Source organism: Schistocerca serialis, chromosome 7 (genome assembly GCF_023864345.2).
Source record: "Schistocerca serialis cubense isolate TAMUIC-IGC-003099 chromosome 7, iqSchSeri2.2, whole genome shotgun sequence".
Taxonomy (NCBI): Eukaryota; Metazoa; Arthropoda; class Insecta; order Orthoptera; family Acrididae; genus Schistocerca; species Schistocerca serialis.
Genome location: NC_064644.1, coordinates 247,774,958 through 247,797,636, shown reverse-complemented (window position 1 = coordinate 247,797,636; position 22,679 = coordinate 247,774,958). Strand labels below are relative to the sequence as shown.

The 22,679-nt window shown below is 41.9% G+C and overlaps 1 protein-coding gene across 2 annotated transcripts in view; it reads left to right on the top strand.

Annotated features, from left to right (window-relative positions):
• Nucleotides 1-22,679, top strand: part of LOC126412527 (elongation factor-like GTPase 1) — a 593,784-nt gene that overhangs the window by 45,678 nt on the left and 525,427 nt on the right. For both annotated transcript variants that reach the window (XM_050082167.1, XM_050082166.1), the window contains 3 exons: nt 660-791; nt 5,383-5,576; nt 20,254-20,458. In XM_050082167.1, coding sequence (XP_049938124.1) covers nt 660-791; nt 5,383-5,576; nt 20,254-20,458 — 531 coding nt within the window. The remainder of the gene's footprint in view (nt 1-659; nt 792-5,382; nt 5,577-20,253; nt 20,459-22,679) is intronic.

The following is a 22,679-nucleotide window of genomic DNA, read 5'->3' as shown; positions in this document are numbered from 1 at the left end:
AGTGTCTACTGGGTGGCTTGTGAGGTGTGCTTGGGTTTTCAAATCAGTACACACTCCACTGCAAAGTGAAAATTCATTTTGGGAATTATTGTATTGTTTGCAGTTGCCATTCGTACTACTTTCTTTGTTGTGCTCAGTTAGTGCATTTAAACTTGATGTGAATAAACTATGTTTTTCCTTCCAGTTTTCTGACCATTAGTGCCAGTGTTATTTTTTGGCTTGTCCATCAATTTGTACTTTGTTACTAATGTTGAACAGGGTGGATGATCTGTTGTTTCATTTTTTTAATGTATTACTTTTGTACCTTTTTCTTTTGTGTTTGACTTTAATCTTTGACTTAGTGTCCATCTCTTTCTTGTTGTCAAGGATGTTCTGAAATTTGAATCAGAACTGTTTATTTTTTATGACTTCATAATCTATTCCTGTAGCCTATTTTTCCTTTTTTTGTATCCCACCTTCATGCTTTGGAACTGATTTTCCAAATTTGCTCTAAATGAATATGTAAAGCACTTTCTTTGTGAGGTAAAGGTAAAGTTACACAGTCTTTGCTCTGTTGATAGATAAAAGGCAATAAGTGTGTAATTGTTTGAAATATGGGTTAAGTAACACAACAAATGCTGGGATTTGATGCTGTCACAAACAAAATTTTTCTTTCTTAGGTTGCTTTGAGACAAGCATGGCTCGAAAATATTATTCCAGTTTTGGTGCTGAATAAGATTGATCGACTCATTCTGGAGATGAAGTTGTCTCCATTAGATGCTTATGTGCATCTGACACAAGTACTTGAGCAGGTATGTAATATTGTTACTAGCTTAACAAATGCTTAAGATATTAAAGAAAGTAAATTATGAGAACAAGCACTCAACCTTCAAGTAATATATGTACTAATTAATAGCAGATATAGTAATCTGCTTTTCCCATTGGTATTTATTCCCAAAGACTTCCTGTTCCTGGCCTTGGCACTATTTGGGGTAACCTAGGAAGATAGGTAGGGGAAGAGTGGGTGAAGTGTTATGGGTGCAGTGCATGGTGTCAACATGGAAAATGTGATGGGAATAATTGCAACCTGGTGAAGTGAGAGGAGGTAGTGATGTGTTGTATGTGTAAGTTTAAGGAGCCGGAAGGAATTTGGGGGGAGGGAGGGTGGTAGTGAAAGAGTGGTAGACATTCCTCCACAATGTGGATGAGGCAGCAGTGAAACTAAATAGGGTGGAGAGATTGAGGTACAGGTGGATAGTCTATAGTAAGACTCTGAGGGGTGGAAGGGGGGGGGATAAATAGAATAGGGACTCACTTGGAGAGATAAGTATTGCATGAAATGTAGTCCCAATAGATAAAACAGACAACCATAAACTGTAAAATGGAATGATGACAATGAAAATTTGTGCCATACTGGGTCTCAAACCCAAATTTCACACTTAACTCAAGCCTGGTGTCGCACATAAATACAATCTTGCACTGCCTTTGTCATCAACAAGTACTATGCAGCATTCCTTTGGGGAGGCATACTCCAGTTAAAATGTCTTCCCCCTGTGCGGGAATTACATAATGTATACGATTGCAGGTTGTGGCTCATAAACGATGATATATGGAAGTTTTGAGTCTGGCTGTGAGTCGTGCGTGCATAGCAAAAGTGGTTAAGGCAATCGCTCATCTGATGAGAGAAACCTGGATTCAAGTCCCAGTCCAGCACATATTTCCATTGTCGTCATTCCATTATCCAGCTGAAGGTGGTTTGTATTTGTAACTGCAAATATATTTCCTGTTTTTCATGGTGGCTGTATTTGCCGCTGTGCCTGTTCCTTTGGACTAGCGTGTATGTCCTAAGGAACACTGTGTAGTACTTCTTAACAACATGCACTGTATATTGCAAATAAGTATTGGACAGGGACTAGTGAAAGTAAGTCAGTTGATTTTAACACCAGAGGATATGTTTGAAGGCAGTTCTTATGTATGTAATTTAAAGAAACTGATGACCTATGTGTGTGTTCATGGTCAAACTGTGGCGAAGGACAGATTTGGCAACTGAATTATAGAAGAGTGCACATGGCCAACTTCAGTGCCTGCTTTACAAACCCACTTGTCTGGATCTCCCTCTCAAATTCTATGAATTGTGTAGGTAGGATCTATTCCATTTCTTGTTTCTGCATCTGTACACCACATAGTGGAGAGCTATCTTGACTCATTTCATTGTTTGTATTCCACCAAGGATTATCCAGTATGATCTTTATGAATGATAAATGCAAAAATATAAAGGAGAAATAATGGGGGATTAGTGCTAAAGGACATGGAATGAAAATGCTGTGATAGAGCCAGATATGGAAAAGCATGTGGTGTGTTGTTAGCAATGACGCATTGTAAAACAGTTTTATGTCAACAGCCCAGAAACTGAAGGACAAATTGAAGCAACTTAGGTTTACACAAGAAGACAGTATTTGCTGTTCTCAAGCAGAACAAGGTAATTGACTAGATAATGCTGTACAGACTCAGTATGTTATTTCATTGTTATTTGGAAGCATCGTACCAAAACATTTGTGTAGGATGTTGACCAATGTATGTTAAAGATTTCAGAAATATGAAATTTGTGTAGCTAAAAATTTTCGATAAACAGGAGCTTCATATATGAAGTCTCGATGTTAAAATACACTCCTGGAAATTGAAATAAGAACACCGTGAATTCATTGTCCCAGGAAGGGGAAACTTTATTGACACATTCCTGGGGTCAGATACATCACATGATCACACTGACAGAACCACAGGCACATAGACACAGGCAACAGAGCATGCACAATGTCGGCACTAGTACAGTGTATATCCACCTTTCGCAGCAATGCAGGCTGCTATTCTCCCATGAAGACGATCGTAGAGATGCTGGATGTAGTCCTGTGGAACGGGTTGCCATGCCATTTTCCACCTGGCGCCTCAGTTGGACCAGCGTTCGTGCTGGACGTGCAGACCGCGTGAGACGCCGCTTCATCCAGTCCCAAACATGCTCAATGGGGGACAGATCCGGAGATCTTGCTGGCCAGGGTAGTTGACTTACACCTTCTAGAGCACGTTGGGTGGCACGGGATACATGCGGACGTGCATTGTCCTGTTAGAACAGCAAGTTCCCTTGCCGGTCTAGGAATGGTAGAACGATGGGTTCGATGATGGTTTGGATGTACCGTGCACTATTCAGTGTCCCCTCGACGATCACCAGTGGTGTACGGCCAGTGTAGGAGATCGCTCCCCACACCATGATGCCGGGTGTTGGCCCTGTGTGCCTCGGTCGTATGCAGTCCTGATTGTGGCGCTCACCTGCACGGCGCCAAACACGCATACGACCATCATTGGCACCAAGGCAGAAGCGACTCTCATCGCTGAAGACGACACGTCTCCATTCGTCCCTCCATTCACGCCTGTCGTGACACCGCTGGAGGCGGGCTGCACGATGTTGGGGCGTGAGCGGAAGATGGCCTAACGGTGTGCGGGACCGTAGCCCAGCTTCATGGAGACGGTTGCGAATGGTCCTCGCCGATACCCCAGGAGCAACAGTGTCCCTAATTTGCTGGGAAGTGGCGGTGCGGTCCCCTACGGCACTGCGTAGGATCCTACGGTCTTGGCGTGCATCCGTGCGTCGCTGCGGTCCGGTCCCAGGTCGACGGGCACGTGCACCTTCCGCCGACCACTGGCGACAACATCGATGTACTGTGGAGACCTCACGCCCCACGTGTTGAGCAATTCGGCGGTACGTCCACCCGGCCTCCCGCATGCCCACTATACGCCCTCGCTCAAAGTCCGTCAACTGCACATACGGTTCACGTCCACGCTGTCGCGGCATGCTACCAGTGTTAAAGACTGCGATGGAGCTCCGTATGCCAAGGCAAACTGGCTGACACTGACGGCGGCGGTGCACAAATGCTGCGCAGCTAGCGCCATTCGACGGCCAACACCGCGGTTCCTGGTGTGTCCGCTGTGCCGTGCGTGTGATCATTGCTTGTACAGCCCTCTCGCAGTGTCCGGAGCAAGTATGGTGGGTCTGACACACCGGTGTCAATGTGTTCTTTTTTCCATTTCCAGGAGTGTAAATATTCTACAAGAGATAATTATAAAGCTTTAATTATCATCTCAAAAGACCAGTCTGCAATGATGAAACTTGGCAATGGTGTTAGTCCTCAGCATATTCACTCTTAAATGAAAATCATTTTTCCCAACAATGCAGAAACCTCATTGTCGAACTTGGCATTTTGGTTATCCAGGAAATGATTCAGCTCAGTAATCACCTTGGTGCCTTTCTGAAAATGCGTCATACAATGGTTCCTTCAACCAAAGAAAGAGGTAGCAGACACTGGGTGTTATGTAAGGAGAATATGAGGATGGAGTAGAGGGTGGAGGGTGAGACAAAATTTGATAGAGAATCGTCATGTATGACTGTTCTGGCACAATGCGCTGGAGTATTGTTGTGAAGCAGAAGCATGTCCTTTGACAGCTTCCCATGGCATTTCGTGTGGACATCCTCCAGCAACTTCATTAGGTCATTTCAGTAGTATGCTCCTGTGATGGTTTCTCCCTCATGAGCATAATGTGTTAACAGTACTCCATGACAATCACAAAACACACTCAGCATCAATAACTTGCCAAGTGATGGTTGTGTCTTCACCTTATGGGTGCTGATGAATCCATGTTTCCACTACTTGCTTTGGTCCATTGCTTTGGGGTTGCAGTGGTACACCCAGCACTCATACGAGATGACAGGCATCAAAAGAAGTCATGTGTCTTGTTCTGCTGCAACATTTCTGCTGCTGTCTTAATCTTTGAACACCGGGGCCTCTGTTTCCCTAGCAATTCCTTGTTCTTCACATTGAGTTGGTTTGGCACTTCATATTTTGTCATCCAGACTTGGTTAACAACTCTGAAAGCATCTGCACCACCTAGCCTGTGCTCATAGGATGGTGCATTGTTGCTGTATGCCCTCACCAACTCAGCATTTTTGCTGCATTGTTCTTCACCTTCAAATGCAGAAAATGAATTATTGCATGATACTCTACTTTATCAAAGTGCTGCACCATTTTGCTACAGCTCTTCTGATGGTGTTGTGGCAAGGGGATTTCCATGTGTACAAGGACTGCAGATATGTTCCTGCTAACAAACATCAAATTAATTACATCATTTTGTTTTTTCAAGGTGGTTATTAAAACATTATGACAAGCCCTCATACAGTCAATTTATCCAACTTTTCACATCTGTGAGATGACTCCAAATAGTTATGAAGTGGTCACATAAATGCTTAAATCAATGATATTCTCTGTAATTTGAATGATTACTGCATTTTAATATTTTAAAGCAAGCAGAATACATAGTATAAAGCAGTTTGTCTTATTTGTATTATGACCCTCCCAGGTGAATGCAGTGGTGGCACAGTTGTTTACAACAGAAATCCTTGGAAAATCTGCATCAGATTCATCTTCTGTAACTATTGGAGGCCTCTATGACTGGACTACAGGTCTGGAAGATATTGATGACTCAAATATTTATTTTTCACCAGAGAAAGGGAATGTTGTCTTTGCAAGTGCAATTGATGGATGGGGCTTCAGGTGGGTATTTGGAAATGATGACAAATCATATTCACTGTTAAACTGTTGTTTACAGTAACAACAAAGTAAGTTACATGTTACATGAAACAGGAAAATCATATAATGTAATTAAGTTAAGTAATTTGATTAATTTAACAATTTAAAAATATTGTGTTATTGTACTGCTCCTAATCCAGTAAAATGACCATTATGGAAAAGTGTAGGAAATGTACGCACTCTTCACTTGTAGCAAAAAAAAAGTGTGTGTTTGTTTTAGATTGATGTGTACTTGGCTAAAAAATTCACTTACTTTTTCATGTAGTTCCCTTTGAGGTCAGTGCACTTTGTGTGGTATTTTTACATGGATTAGTTCCATCCTTGAAGTGCAATTCTGCAAAATATCCACTTATGCATGTTGTATACCCTAAATTCCATTCGGACTTTTTCCATTGATAAATTTCTGTATGTTTGTGAGCAGGTTATGTGGGAATGGGAGTATTTCATTTGTAGTACATTGTGACACAGTTGGTAATAAATGTGGTGTTAACTTCTGTGTGCTCAGTCTATCTGGTTGTTCTGTCAGTAGGGGTAAGCTATAGGGAGAGACGGGTCATATACAATATGTACAAAAACCAAGAGGGAATAATAAGAGTGGACGATCAAGAACGAAGTGCTCGTATTAAGATGGGTGTAAGACAAGGCTGTAGCCTTTCGCCCCTACTCTTCAATCTGTACATTGAGGAAGCAATGACGGAAATAAAAAAAGGTTCAGGAGTGGAATTAAAATACAAGGTGAAAGGATATCAATGATACGATTTGCTGATGACATTGCTATCCTGAGTGAAAGTGAAGAAGAATTAAATGATCTGCTGAACGGAATGAACAGTCTAATGGGTACACACTATGGTTTGAGAGTGAATCAGAGAAAGACAAAGGTAATGAGAAGTAGTAGAAATGAGAACAGTGAGAAACTTAACATCAGGATTGATGGTCACGAAGTCGAAGTAGTTAAGGAATTCTGCTACCTAGGCAGTAAAATAACCAGTGACGGACGGAGCAAGGAGGACATCAAAAGCAGACTCGCTATGGCAAAAAAGGCATTTCTGGCCAAGAGAAGTCTACTACTATCAAATACTGGCCTTAATTTGAGGAAGAAATTTCTGAGGATGTACGTCTGGAGTACTGCATTGTATGGTAGTGAAACATGGACTGTGGGAAAACCGGAACAGAAGAGAATCGAAGCATTTGAGATGTGGTGCTATAGACGAATGTTGAAAATTAGATGGACTGATAAGGTAAGGAATGAGGAGGTTCTACGCAGAATCGGAGAGGAAAGGAATATGTGGAAAACACTGATAAGGAGAAAGGACAGGATGATAGGACATCTGCTAAGACATGAGCGAATGACTTCCATGGTACTAGAGGGAGCTGTAGAGGGCAAAAACTGTAGAGGAAGACAGAGATTGGAATACGTCAAGCAAATAATTGAGGACGTAGGTTGCAAGTGCTACTCTGAGATGAAGAGGTTAGCACAGGAAAGGAATTCGTGGCGGGCCGCATCAAACCAGTCAGTAGACTGATGACAAAAAAAAAAAAAGTACATGGGATGGCTATTCAAATTGCTATAATCGTGTACATTATACCTGGATATGCACTGCAGCACCAGGTTGCTGGTATGCTACACTCAATTACTCGCACCAGCATCTGTGTGGGTTGGCCACTGAAGGCCACTCACGACTTATGCACATAGTGCAGCACCTGCTGCACCACGCACCAGTGCTGTCGTCTATATAAGGGCAGTGCCCATGCTCAGATTGTGCTCTGGTGCCTGTTGTGCTGTTATAGTGTTGGTGTTTACTTGACTGTGGGTACATAAACTCTTGTTCTTGTGACCATACTGTTGTTTGTGTCTAGCATTGTGACACAGTTGGTAATAAGTGGGGTGTTAACTTCTGTGTGCTCAGTCTATCTGGTTGTTCTGTCAGTTCTCATGTCCATGGAGGCAGTGCTCAAATCTCTCCTTGAGCAGCAGTAGGCTCTTACAGTTACTATCATGAACTTTTCAGCCTTTTGATGGTGAAGGCTTCCATGCTGTTGGTGTACTTGTCGTCTTTTCCCCCTTACAATGAAGTGACCGAAGACTGGAAGGCTTACAAGATGCAGCTTTGGCAACCTTTTCTTGCTTTTAATGTCACTGATACAAACATGAGTAAGGCCGTGTTCTTTTCTTTAACTTCTCCTTGGATCTAACAGCTGTTGTGCCAGTTAGCATCAGTCAAGGAACCTGGGTCAGTTTTGTTCGACGAAATGTGTAGGTTGTCGTCAAATTATCATTGTAAATGTGTGCATGTGACTACAGCATGTATAAAGTTCTGTCAATGTCATGAATACCTCCAACACTCCTACTGGGCTCAAGTGGCCAAACTTCACAGCCTCAGTCGCAAATGTGAATTTGTTACTGATACTTGTCATGATTTCTGTGCTGTTTGTATGGTCTGTGATGCCATTGAAGGTGCATCAGTGTGTACTACGGTGTGAGAATCTATCTTTGGCTGAAATGTTGCATATTTCACAGTCTTTTGAAGTATCTCACACTGCTGGTGATCAGATTGAGGCTTGGTGTGACATTGCCATGGTGGCTCCTGTTACTGGTTGTCAGGTATCAGTTAGTTGTCAGGGGGAGGACAACATAGCAGCCATACAACTGTGGCCTCTGCCTTGCACTGGACAACATTGTGTCAAACAACAACCACCTCAGCTCTCAGCACTCCTGTTTTGCCTACATGTTTCATGCAACATTACAGAGTCATGTGCTCTAAACACTGGGCGACTTGTAACAATGGCAGGAAAAAAGAACGTATAGCCTCTGTCTGTCACTCCCAGCCCTCTCCTGCAGATATGGACAGGGATGTCCATTGCTTCGAGTAAAAACAAACGTTTAAAATTTTGAACATGGGTGCACTCCAGCAATTGTGCATGCAAGAGCTTCAGTGGATTGGGAATAACAGCCAGCCAGTCGCAAAATACAGTTTTATTAAACCTTGACCATGCTATTGACAGTTTTTAAAACTGTCTTCTTCGGAACATATTGTGTTTATTAACAGGTATCGCAACATTGTAAGCAGAACAGATATGGTATCATTACAATAAACAAAATTACAGGAAATGCTTACAAATCATCTTAGTGAAACATACTCATATAGAATCACATTATATGTATCCAATGTGGAAGTTGATGACTGTCTAGTACAGGTAGTATCAACCATTTAATCATCATTTAAAGTACATGATCAAAAGTAGTTGCTTTCTACTGTAGAGCTTGGTCTTAAAATTTTAAAAATTTCACACATTTGACATTGGATCCAACAACATGTAGTGTGCTACTTGAAAAATTTGTATGTACAGGATGTTCAATTTATGTGAATGCATTGAAATATCTTGAACACAACACATTGGATCCAAAAAATACACTTTTTTTCATTATCTGACAGATGGCACTCTAATCCGAAAAATCAAAATGGGTAGAAAATCGTGTGTTTCTAAATGCTATTCAGTGACATTTAAATTAACATCTCACCTCCACAGTGTGAGGGTCAGACAGACAATTATATCATAATTTTTAATGGGACTACTCTGCCTGTTATAATAAGTTGTAGTTCAATAGACAGCTAAAATGGCATATCGAGCAGTCCCCTTTTCATTGTTCAGAGGAATACAGCATTGCGAATGGGGTTTCCCATTAAAAATTATGAAATAACTGCCTGTCCTACCCTCAAAGCATGGAGATGGGTCATTGGATAGCATTTTGAAACAATGGTTTTCTACTCATTTTGATTTTTCCGATTATAGCCACATCTGTCGTGAAAGAAAAAAAGTGTTCCAGATAAATTACATATTATTTTCGTAGAATCTGATTCTGCAACAGAAAATGGGGGTTCCCATTTAAGATTTCAAAGTTACCTCCCCACCCCCACACATGCAGTGGGGCGGCAGTCAAGTTTGGTATCATTGGACGACCCCCTCACAGATAGACATATTTCAACTGTAAATTGTTTGGATCTGAATCTTAGTTTTAGGGCTATTTCAATATCTTCAGACGAATTGAACATCCTGTATATATAACATTAAATAAAAAATATGGCTTCGATTCGTGTAGCGTGTGAGTGTCCCACGAACAGAATTAGTGACGTGCACCAACTGGCTGAAGAGTAGAGGCACTAGTTTTTGGTTGCCTCTGATGCATATAGCTGGAATGAGCAGCGTGTTTGATATCATAATTACATTTTCTTTACTAGAATTAACATATTAACTGAAAATTTTGAAAAGGGTGAGGGGAGGGAGTAAAAAAGTGTATTACTAAAGTCATGTGGCTACTATCAGAAATGCTGAGGATGCATTCTTAGACTCAAGCATTTACAAAATGATCTGCAGTGGCAGTCCCAGTTACTATAGTAGACAAACTGGTGGCGCAATCAAGGTGAGATATAAAGAATATCTTTTTGGGGAAGAAAGGTAATAATGTACACTATCCCATCTTTGAAGACCATTTACATGTTTCTGATCGTACTCTGAAGGTTTTAGAGGATACTGTAATCTTACACAAAGAAGTGAAACATTGTAGATTAGATTTATGGGGAGAGCTCGAAATTTTAAAACACTTAAATGAAAATTATGGCTACATCCTAAACAATCAACTTCTGCTTTCAAGTAGACATTTCCTAGAAGGCTTTAAACCTCTACTTCTGATCAAGTAGCCAAGTTTACTGTTCAGTGCTGGCCTCCATGTGGTGTTTGTTTTCCTCAGAATTCTATTTTCACTAAGAGTACATCTTTTATTTTGTTATTTTACAACATACAATTTATCATCCATAGTTACGTGGCTGTTCAACATTTTACCAATCAACCATATTAGAACTACCCACTTTTTTTTAATTTTTAGTGTGTTTTATTCTGCCTATAGCTGATTTCTAGCCATAGGTACACTACTTAGTGGCCTTTGTTTATTCATTATTTGAGGGTATTTTACAACACTCCCCCCCCCCTCCCCCCCCCCCCCCCCCCTAGTGAGTGTATTTGTTCATACAGAATACTTTTTTAGTACAACCACTTTGTTTAACACGATGCTTCATGAACAATGATCTAGCACTGCCCCCCCCCCCCTCCCCCATTCTCCTTCACCAATCTTTATTGTCTTTTAATATTTGCTGTTTGCCTATCACAGTTTGTACTTTTACAGTGTTCCCTTGTGTCTGGGGTCAAATTAATATTTCAGTATTGGATACATTGATAATATTTCCTAGGAGCATTTTTGCTTCGACACTCACACTTGTTGCAGTTGTGTATTCAAACACAAATGCTTGTCGTACGTTTTCATGATATTGACCTGAGCCTATGAGCTCTTTGTTAGCCACATGATTTTAATGGCACTCTTTGCTCCCCCTCTTCTCTCCTCTTCCAATCGTTTTGATTAATATGTTAATTCAAGTAATGAATATGGACTTTTGATATCACACATACTGCTCATTGCAGCTGCACTCATACAGGACACTCATGAATGCCATCTATCAGAGGCAACCTGAAAGTACTGCCTCTACTCTTTAGCCTGTTGGCACTTGTCAGCTTGTCATTAGTTCTGTATGTGGTACACAATTTGTCAAGTGGCACACTACATGTAGTTAGATCCAACATCAAATGTGTGATATTTCAAAAATTTTAAGACAAATCTGTCCAGTAGAGCACTACTACTTTTAAAGCATGCATTTTAAATGGTGATTAAGTGGATGACATATACATGTACTACACGGAGTCAGTGACTCCCACATTGGATACAGATAACGTGATGCTATGTGAGTCTGTTTCACTAAAATTATTTGTTAACATTTCCTGTAATTTTGTTTATTGTAATAATACCATATCTGTTCTACACACAATGTCATAATATTTGTTAATAGGTATAATACCTTCTGAAGAAGACAGTTTTAATATAACAAAAACTGTTTACTGAAGTGTGAGTGATGGACAAAGTTCTCAGACTACAGGTGGATGTGGGTGTAGCTTTGACACTGCTGAACCCACAAACTTGTGTGGATTTGGGGACTCTGTCATTGTTTTCAGTTACTCAATGTTTGATGATTTACAACAAGGAGCATATCCCAATTTTAGGTCAATTTATGGCTCCCATCATATATAGATCTGTGATTTGATCCTTGAGCTTTATGGTAGTGGATGATGCTGGCATTGACAATTTGTTCAGTCTGGATGCTTTTTGTGCTTTTGTTTTTTCATTGCTGATGCAGTACACCTTGTTCCCTTATCACCAGTCAGAATCTCTGTGTTCTGAGTTTTTTTTTTTTTAATTGTGTTGTGTCACTAATTTTATGGCCCATTTTACCTTGAAACATACAGCACAGCCACATTTTTTCTGTGTGCACTCTATTCCAGTGGCACTGCGCAATCAAGTAAAATCAGAATTGGACAAGCTGATGTCTTTGGAGTCATACAACCCATTATGTCCTGTGAGTGATCTACCCTCCTCATGATTGTTAAAGAACTGAATGGTCAGATTTTTCTCTGCGGTGGTTTTAAAGTTTCCATTGATGCTCAATCTATCATTCACGCCCACCCTTTGCTCTGTCAGGACAAGTTATTAGCCAAACTTGCTTGAGGCCAGTTTTACATCAAAATCGATTTATCTGATGTCTATTTATAAGTTGCATTGGATGAGGATTAGAAACAGCTCCCTGCAATTAATCGGTCCTTTGCGTTGTATTAATATCAGGGCCTCCTGTTCAGTGTGGCTAACACTTCTGCAATTTCTCAGCATTTTAAAGAACAATTGATGATATTCATTCCAGGGTGCATCAACTTTCTTAATAACGTCATCATAATAGATGCATCATGAACTTTTTCACGGTCATATATAGTGAAAGGTTGAAGTGCATCTTGACTAAGTTCCACTTTTTCAGTCATCCATTGAGTATTCGTGATTTGATGTTTCTTAGGATGGTGCAAAGTGCCTCACCCTTCCAAAGTCAAAGAACTCCAAGTATTTTTTAGGAAAATTGCCTACTATCCCAGGTTCATTCTGGATGCAGCCATGCTGGTCCATCCTCTCCATTAATTCCTTCACAAGGACATTTCCTTTCGCTAGATAGTGGCTTGTAAGTGTGCTTTCATGCTTTTGAAATCTAAATTGCATTCTATTCCTTGTTTGGCTAGCTTCCATCCTGCCCACCACCTCATCTTGGCTACACACGCCTCTCAGTATGGCCTCAAGGCCATTCTTGTATGTCACTATGAAGATGGTTCCGAATGTCTGATAGCATACACATCAAAAAAAGCTCAACTCCACTCAGCAGCGCTACTTCAAAGTTGAAAAGGAAGCGCTTGCCATAATCTGTGCCCTAAAAAAGTTTCGTGTATTCTTGTATGGGTCAAAGTTCCTTCTCATTACGGACCACAAGCTCTTGGTTTTGTTGTTTATTCCTTCTGCTACATTACCCAACAAAGCAACACATCACTTCCAGTGTTGGACCTTGCTCCCATCTTGCTACAACTATAAAATACATTTTCTGCCTACCACGCAGCATGGCTATGCTGATGCATGGTCCTGTCTTGTGATGGGGCCAGATCCTCTTGTGATCACAATGAGCCCTTTGTTTTCACTTAGATATTGAGGTGCAACATACAGTGGATACAATGGAAGTATTTGCTATTATGGGCTCCCAGATCACAACTACTGTTGCTGTTGATCTGATTTTGCACCAAGTAGTTCACTGTGTTCAGCTTGTTGGTTGGATCAACCAATTGACAGAGATTCCGATCATTTCTATAACTGCTTTACTGTCCATCACCACCTTTTGGCATTTGATGGTGGTATTGCCTTAGCTACAGATGGGTTGTTGCCCAGAGTTGTGATCATAGCCACCCTACGGCAAGATGCGCTTCAACTCCTACATGTGGGACATTGGAAGATCTCTCATATCAAGTTGTTGGCTCATTTACACGTATTTAGGCCTATCATCAAAGGTGACATTGTGTGTGTTGTTATGGCCTGCTCTCAGTGGACTCAACAACAGTGGACTTAACAACAGTTGGTACCATGGGTGATGCTCCCTCTGGGATCTGCACAGCAGAGCCCGTGGTAACCCGTCCATTTTGATTTTGCAGGCCCCTTCCTAAATTATTATTAGTTGTTGGTTGCCAATATTTTCTCTAAATTTCCATACATTATCTGCTGTCCTTCCATATCAGCTGTGGCTAAAGTTCAGTACCTCTAAAAAAAAAAAAAATTCTGCAAAGGATTGTGACAGATAGTGGTCCACAGTTTGTGTCTCAGACCTATGATGATTTTTGCACTCGTCAAGGCATTCACCATGTGGCTGCTCCTCCTTTTCACCCCCTACCTAACATGAGGTGGAATAAAACGTCTGCTTCTTGAAGGTTCAAATGAGGAAATATCTCACAAACTCTTCCATGAATGACGCCTTGATGCACTCCACCAGCGAGACCCACATTGCGGTTCACCTCTGTCTCCATGGTCTGCCTCTGGGGTTTGACTGCTGAACAAAGTGGATTCCAGCTATGGTCCACAGCTGCTGCGGTTGCTGCCTCTTAAAGGTGGGCACCAGCAAAGGGCTGGTGGCATGCCACCACAATCAGCTGCATCCTTAAAGCATGGCAAGGACCAAGGGCCCACTGCCCCCTCCTTCACATCCTCCCTCAGTGCCTGTCCAGGCCTTGTGGGGTGCTCCTGCTGCAGAGGCAGACCTGCCCACCTTGAGGGTGTTGCTGCCTCCTGCCTCTCCTCTGGGGTCCAGTGCCCTGATGCATACTGCCAGCCCATCCCATGGTGCTTCGCTGCCACCTGCATTTACACTATCACCTGGGCTGACGCCTTTGGGTCCTTCACCATGGATGTACCTGACAACACTGTGTGAGTGGCCAACACCTTCACCATCAGCACAGCTCCACCATGTTGAGGACCTGGACATTAAGATGCTATCTGTGCCCTTTTTGCTGGTTCTCCTTTATGGCACTTTGCAGGGAAATAGCCACTGCATATGTCTGCAGCTGCACGACGTGTCCCCTACTAATTAGTTTCAGGTCAGAATCTCCTTCTGCTGCTGCCATCACAAGCACTGACAGTTACAGATGCCAAGGATGTGTCATCAGTCACTCCAATACCCTTTCCACAAGGAGGTAGGGGTGCTATAAGCCTGTATGTCATACCTGAGTATGTGCCAAGTCCATAGTCCGACAACGTGCTACACACCTGTACTCCACTAGTGGCATCTACACAGGTTGGCCACCAGAGGCTTGTGCACGCAGTCCGAAACCTGGTGCACCATCTACTGGAGCTCTCCTCTATATAAAAACAGCTTGGCTCGGCACACCACTGCACCACATGGCTTAGCTCAGCTCGGCATGGCTCAGCACACCTGAGTTCCAAGGAGCACTGAATAGAGTGGTGGGTGTGGTGGATCGCAGTTTGGCTGAGCCTGCTTGGTCGATGGCCCCAGCCGGCCCCCCACTTCCAATGACTGGAGTGCTGGTGTGGCAGACCACCATGTGTATGAGCTTGCTCACATGATGGCCCCATCTGACCCGCTGCCTAGAACAACCTGGCCACCATCCATGGACCTTGACTTGAACGATGATTCCGGTGAGGATGACTTTATAGTGCATGGTGTACTCCCGGCCAACAAGAGGGCGCAAAGGATGACGGCCTGAGCACTGCAGCACCCAGATGGTGAGTGGCGCTAATGACCAATCTCCGCAGCATCAACTGGCACCAAAAAGGCACCCAACAGGAAGAGGCAGCTCACTGTATCAATTTCCGGCGGCAGAAGATGCGCCACACCAGATGACAGTGTGGCAGGTGCAACCTGGACTACCGTCACATCTCGGCAGGCGGCCAGACCCAGGGCGACACCTTCCCCGCCGCCCAATGCTACTGCTAACCGCTACGGTGCGCTAGCAGACAAGGAGAAGTTGGAGCAGCCAACAGCACCCAAACAGATGGAGACCATGGCCGCTGCCCACACTGGCCACTCTGCAGAAGAAGAAGTAACCGCCTCCCCATTGGACACCACTTCTGGATGGTCACAGCGATGCCTGCTGCCCATAGTCTTCAAGGTGGCCAAAGACTACAAAGGTTTCCTGCAGCTTGTGAAGCAGTGGACGACTGCAGACTGCACAGTGCGAGCGGCAGCAGGAAACCTCTTGCGTCTGCAAGTCGCAAACACGGAGGATTTCATCAAGGTGATGAGCGAGGTGTCGAACCAAGGCTTGCACTGGTACATGCACACCATCATCCCCGAGAGGCTCTTAAAGATCACCATCAAGGACTTCCGCAAGGTGGTGGAACCTGAACTCCTGAGATACAAACTGGCAGAGCTTTACTTTAGCATGCACAATGTGAAGTGGGACAAGTCTCACATCACACACAAGGAGTCGCCGTCTCTGCTGGTGATTCCACTGACACATCGGAGAACAGGCAGCTCTACAAGCTAAAATGGGCAGCCAACACCATGGTCACCATGGAAAACATTAAGCAGAAGAGGGGCTTGCTGCAGTGCTTCCACTGCCAGGGGACAGGCCATGTGGCTCACCACTGCTCCTTCCCTGAGGAGTGCGTGAAGTGTTCAGGCGCCCATGTAAGCAGAAACTGTCCACTCCCAAGGATGCAAAAACCGTGGCTGAGCAGTAATTAGTCGCAGTTGCTTTCCAACAGGGGCATCAGTTGCAGAAGACTGCTGACCACTCCCTCCACTGCTGTCTGTACCCAGGTGCAAGCTGCGAGGCAGCCAGCAACCACGAGGATGATGCCGGCAGCTGATGCTGTCACTTCCAGCCCCACTGAAGGGGGCAAAAGAAGACAATGTGCCCACACCAGAAAACATGCTTGCAAGATTAGTGCTTTGATCCCCCAGGGGAAAATCGTGCAAAGAGGAGGCCACATCGGCGGGTGGTGGCATGAGTGGCAACACACCAGCCATCAATTGCAACCCAACTGCACCCAGCCACAGCACTGCGTACACAGTGCATGAAGGAGAGCTGACAGCAATAGTCTCCACACTCTTTGCAGTGATCGAAAATGACTTGCACCTGGCCGATATGCTGCAGAGAGTTGCTGAGACAGTACTGTCCGCCACATCAGTGGCTGCCCAGCAGACGTCACAGTAAGGCACTCGCTATGCCGTCCGTGCCAGGAACAGCGAAGTAGGCCTGTAATGGGTTGTCACAGCTGACTGCCACACAGGCAGCATAGAAGAAAATAAATCCTGAGAAGGACAATGTGAAGACAACAAGACAACGAGAAGAAAACACCACACACCATTCCACAGAAGATCTGGAGGCAAATTTGGGACAGTCTACTAGGACTCTGCCTACCCAGGGGTCGGGTTGCCCCTGATAAAGCCTGGACATCCCATCACATCACCTATCCTCAGATTGTGCTGTACTGCTTATTGTACTGTTTCTGTGTTTTTTGTTTACTTGATTGTGGATAAATAAACTATCTTTCTTTGTGACCACACTATTGTTTATGTCTAACATTGCAACAGAGATAATCTGCACTTCAAATTTCGTGGTTCCCCCACCACAAAAGTGCCTTTAAGGTGAAAGGCAATGTGTTGAAGAAAGATACCTCTTTTTCCTTTTACATCCAGAACAATGTTTCCTCCAGTAATACCAGTTTCCTTGCATGAAATTTATACCAGTTAGTGTTGCTTTCCTTTGTAATATAAGTAAGATGAATTCATTTTGCATTTCTTATAAGCTTTTCGGCAGATACTTTATTAAAATTTGGTTAATAATTTATATATTTTTTATTTTAATTTTTTAAAAACAGGATTCTACTTTCTGATTTGATAACTTGTTTCGTTTCTGAAGTGTTATGCACATTATAGCACAAACTCAATTATACTCTTTTTTTAAAAATGTTGAAACATTGCTTAGAAATGATGATATATTTGTACCACTTATTAAGACTTCTTATTATTCCATTCATAAATAATATATAACATGAATTATTGATGGCATGCCTCTGAGTGCACTGTAATTAGTGTAATCATGCTTTTGCAGTCCCTGCAGGAGAATAAGTGGGATTTTGTAACACATTCACAGATTACTCACTTGGGTAGTTGGCATTTCTCTTGAAGCGTGTGCTATTTCAGATTTGTCAGCATCTCTGTGCCACTCTCCCATGAGTCAGACAAATCTGTGACTATACTTACTATTCTTCTTTGTAGATACTTAACATCCCCTAGCAGTTCTGTTTGGTATGGGTCCCACACATTAGAGCAGTATTCTAGGATGAGTTGTACAAGTCTCTTGTAAGCAGTGTAGAATGATGACATTTTCCATTTCCTATGAATCAGTCAAAGTCTGCTTTACCTACTACGGAACCTGTATGATTATTCCAGTTCCTATTCCTAGAAACTGTTACAACCAGATATTTGTGTGAGTCAGATGATTCCAGTTGTAATTCACTGATGTTCTGTTTTTTGTTTGTGTTGTGAAGTACACAGTTACATGTACATTTAATCTTTGCACCATTTTGAAACCATATGAAGAGCTGACATTGTTTAAAGTTTAATAAGGAGTCAACAGTTAATGAAAGTGAGAAATGGTAAATGAAATGCATTTGGCTGTCGAGAAAGCAATGTGTGAAGCCTGTATTGTTCACTGTGGAGAAACCTTATCAGAAGACCTCTCATAAAATCCAAAGAAATTCCGGTCGTATGCAAGGGCTGGCAGTTTTACGACTCTACAACTGCTGTATAATCTTAAAATATAAATAGAACTTAAGTGCTATGAAGTATCTTGAACAGAATGACCTCCTCCACATCAACCAGCATGGATTTCTAAAACATTAATCATGCGAAATCCAACTCGCACGTCTTTCACAACATCCTGAAAGCTGGGAATCAAGATTGACAGACAGATGCAGTATTTGTGGATTTATGAAAAGCTTTAATTCAACATCACTCCAGTGCTTAACAATGAAAGTAATATCAAATGGAGTATCAAGTGAAATTTGTGACTAGTAAGTGGTGTAAGTAGTGTCTGTTCTGTCAGACGAGTCTCACAGAACAGGCATCACTTGTAGATCATGCAGCTGGTGCAAATATTTATATGAAATAGAGGATGGGGAAAGAAAGATAAAGGATGGGTGGGATACCGGTGACTTCCACCCACACAGTGTGTTGTGATAATGCAGTGGCAAAAACAGAAACTTGTGCCAGACTGGAAAGTTTTCAACTTTCGCCATTGCATTACCACAATGCCCTGTAAGGCTGGAAGACATGAGTTTTCGACCCATCCTCTCCCTTTCTTCTCCATTCTCTGTTCTGTCAGACATGTCCAGTATAACAGAAACCACACAGCTAAGTACATTTCTGTAAAAGTGCAGCAGTTCCTTGATGTTTGTTTCAGTGTAGATGCACTAATATCATCTGAACTCCTTCGGGATCAATAATTTGTGAGTAGGGATTTGGTGGATCAGGGGCACTGCATTGCATCATGTGATAAGTTGGAAATTTGAGTCAGTCGGGGTCTGCTTTTGGGTGACCGAAGCTGTTAAGACAACCACTTATGAGAAGTAATAAATCCTGGTTCAATTCCCGGTCTGGCACAAGTTTTCAATTTTCACCATTGGATTACCACAATGCCTAAGTGGCTGGAAGTAATGAGTCTCCCATCCATCCTCTCCCTATCTTTCCCCATCCTCTATTTCATATAAATTTGTCACTTGATTGAGGGTGTTTTCTTTTTTTTTTTTAAGTAGGGAAGATACAGTGTGTTATATTGCATGGAGAGTCATTGACAATACAGATGTAACTTCAAGTGAATTCCAGGCAAATGTGAGGACCCTTGCTGTTGGTGTTGTATCTTGGTGACCTATGAGACAATATTAATCATAATTCAGACTCTTTGCAGATGTTGCAGTTATCTATAATGAAGTACCCTGTGAAAAGAGCTGCACAAACATTCCTTCAGATTTTGATAATATTTCAAATACGACTAACAAGGAATGTTGAACATATATAAAGGAGAGTAATGTGTATGGTCACAGGTTTGTTTGATCCATCAAAGAGCAAGTTCCACTCTTCAATAAATACTCTGAAGATGAAACTGATAAATGTCAGGCTCACAAAAAGAATGCTCAGTAAAGTGAAATGACTTTAGTGGATTAGTTTTCCTCTGTTTGCTTTATTTTTGAACCTGTTTGTTTTATTTTTGAAGCTTAACAAATAATAGGCATATTTTAAACAATGGAAAATCCAGAATGGAATAATGAGAGTATCATGAAAAGGATGGTTGCTACTCACTATAAAGCTGAGATGTTGAGTTGCAGATAGGCACAACAAAAAGACTGTCAGAAACTAAGCTTTTGACCACAACGCCTTCATTGGAAATGGACAAAGCCTAAACACACACACACACACACACACACACACACACACACACATACACACACACACACACAAAATGACCACAGTCTCTGGCTGCTGCTGAGGCCAGAGACTGTGATCTCGTGTGTGTGTCCGCTATATGGTGAGTAACAACTACCCTTTTCACGATAGCCATATTTTTGTATACATTTTACAAGAAGTAATTTATTTTTAATATCTCACTGTATAATTTACTTGCTTTCTTCTGTACTGAGAATTATGTGAATTATCTGTTGCAGTTTACATGACTTTGCATCTTTGTATGCAAAAAAACTGGAAATTTCTGAGGATGAACTACTGAACTGTCTTTGGGGAGACTACTACCTCCATGGTAAAACACGTAAACTGATGCCTGGAGCTCAGGAGAAAGCAAAAAAACCTATTTTTGTGCAGTTTGTGTTGGAGAATATTTGGTCATTGTATGACACTATTATTGTAAGAAAGGTGAGTGATAGTTTTGTGTTTGCTGAATTAGTAATTTCTTTGAAGATATTTCACTACCTACATGAAGGCAAGGATGAATATTTTTGGGTGTTCAGTGTGATAATGAAAAGTTCCATAAGATTTTTCTGTATAGGTGTGTTTCTCACAGTCTTCAGGGAGCAGTCATTAGTTTCTTCACATATATTAGTTTCTTCATTCTTTCAGTCATTTGTTCAGCATGTTCCATAAACCCCACCGAAGGGAGAACTCTCAGAAATGTGGAGTTTCTCCTCCTTGATGGGATCTGCTGAACACAGTGAATGAATGAATGAATGAATGAACTGTAATGTGTGAAGAAACTCTGATGGCTTTGGGAATGCGTCCACCCTAGGTGAAAGACTTTAAGTACTGTCTGATAATTCAAGATTAAACTTTTATGCAACTTGTCATTATCATACACACAAGAATTTTCATCCATCCTACCCTGCTGTAGAGACACTTCTTATAAAGTCTTTGAATATGTTCGCTCCTAATTAGGAAACCTACAACTTCCTTCTTTGTCACCATGACCAACTGTATCCTCATCCACAATTATTTGTCCTGTGAGGGCATCACCTACAAGCAAACCCGTGGTACAGCCAGGGTCACCTGTGTGGCACCACCCTGTGCTACCCTGTTCGTGGGCCATTTAAAGGAATCCTTCATAATCAACCAGAAGCCCAAAACTCCCGTGTAATTCAGATTCATTCGCGCCATCTTCATGATATGGACTGAGGATGAGGACAACCTACAGACATTCCTCCAAAGAAATACTTGCAGTCATACACCTGATTAGGACAGAAACCTGTGACATGCAGTGAGCCAGACAGTGGAGCATGGGGTTCTGTGCTGAACAGTCACAGACATTTGAAAAACTAGTGAACTAGTACCCAGTCTGATGAACAGAACTACACTGAACCATTTTGCCACACAACAATCACAGCACCAGCCTTTAAGCTGTTCTATGCCTTGAAGAGATCTGCCACCACATTGACACACACACACACACACACACACACACACACACACACACACACACACACACAGTGCACTCTGTCTGCCACCTGCAGCACACTGAGAAATTACAGTTTTCAACTTTTCCTTGGACTGACATGAGAAGACAAGGAAAATACAAAAATATGAATAAATTTTTATGATTCTTCTTATTATTACACTAGACACAGTCTTAAAAAAAACTTTCATGAAATTTGGTAACCCTTATATTCTTCTATTACTATCACATAGTAGGTTATTTGTCTTTCCTAGAATCCAGCTCATATTAATATGGTACTGGAAAGTCCTGGGTGGAATACAGATAATGGAACAAGTTACAGGGCTAACAAAAACTACGCAAAGGGCTATATTGTTCTGACTGACTACATTGTTTTTGCCAGATGTATGCCTGTTGTGGCTCACAGTAAAGGAGTAAAAATATTAACCCAGTCACATGAAATGATGAGCTGTAATCGCAGAGAAAAAAGAAATGAAAGTGCATGGCTGTGCAGAAACTGTGGTGTTGTCCTACATGTAGAAGACTACCCAAACATCATATTAGCTAATACTAACTGATATTAATTAAATCTGATTTCACAGCAAGCAGTTGAGTATTTAAAATTGATGTCACTGGGTTAAGTGTATTTTGATCTTGTACACTACATGAATACCTTATGGAGTAGATAAATCGTAGTTAATGTCTTAAGTGTGTGTAATTTTTTATTCCTTTCTTTCGTTTCCATCATTTGAATGGCTTAATGTTTACTGACATTAAGGTTACTATAGACAAGTGGACAAATTTAGTCAGTATTTTGAGGTGATGTGATAAAATACATAAAAGGTGTACAACTTTGCTTCTGCTGTTTTTTCCCCAACATTTGAGGCTTTAATGAAACAAATTGATTGCACATGTATCATTCAAAGTATTTTTCATCACTGGCCACTACTTTCTCCCATCTTTCGAGCAGTGTATGAATCCTGTGTCGAAAAAATTATTCATCTTTTGAAGTGATCCATGAATCGACTCAATTTGTGACTTCTTCATGAGATTGTAAGTGTTGATCAGCCAGGTTATGTGCCATTTATCTAGGTGGGGTAGGACTTCCCATTTTAATGTTTCCAAGTACGTTTTGACCTCTTTTGCAACGTGGGGTCAAGCGTTGTCGTGGTGCAAAATCACTTTATCGTACCTCACGCTGTATTGTGGCCA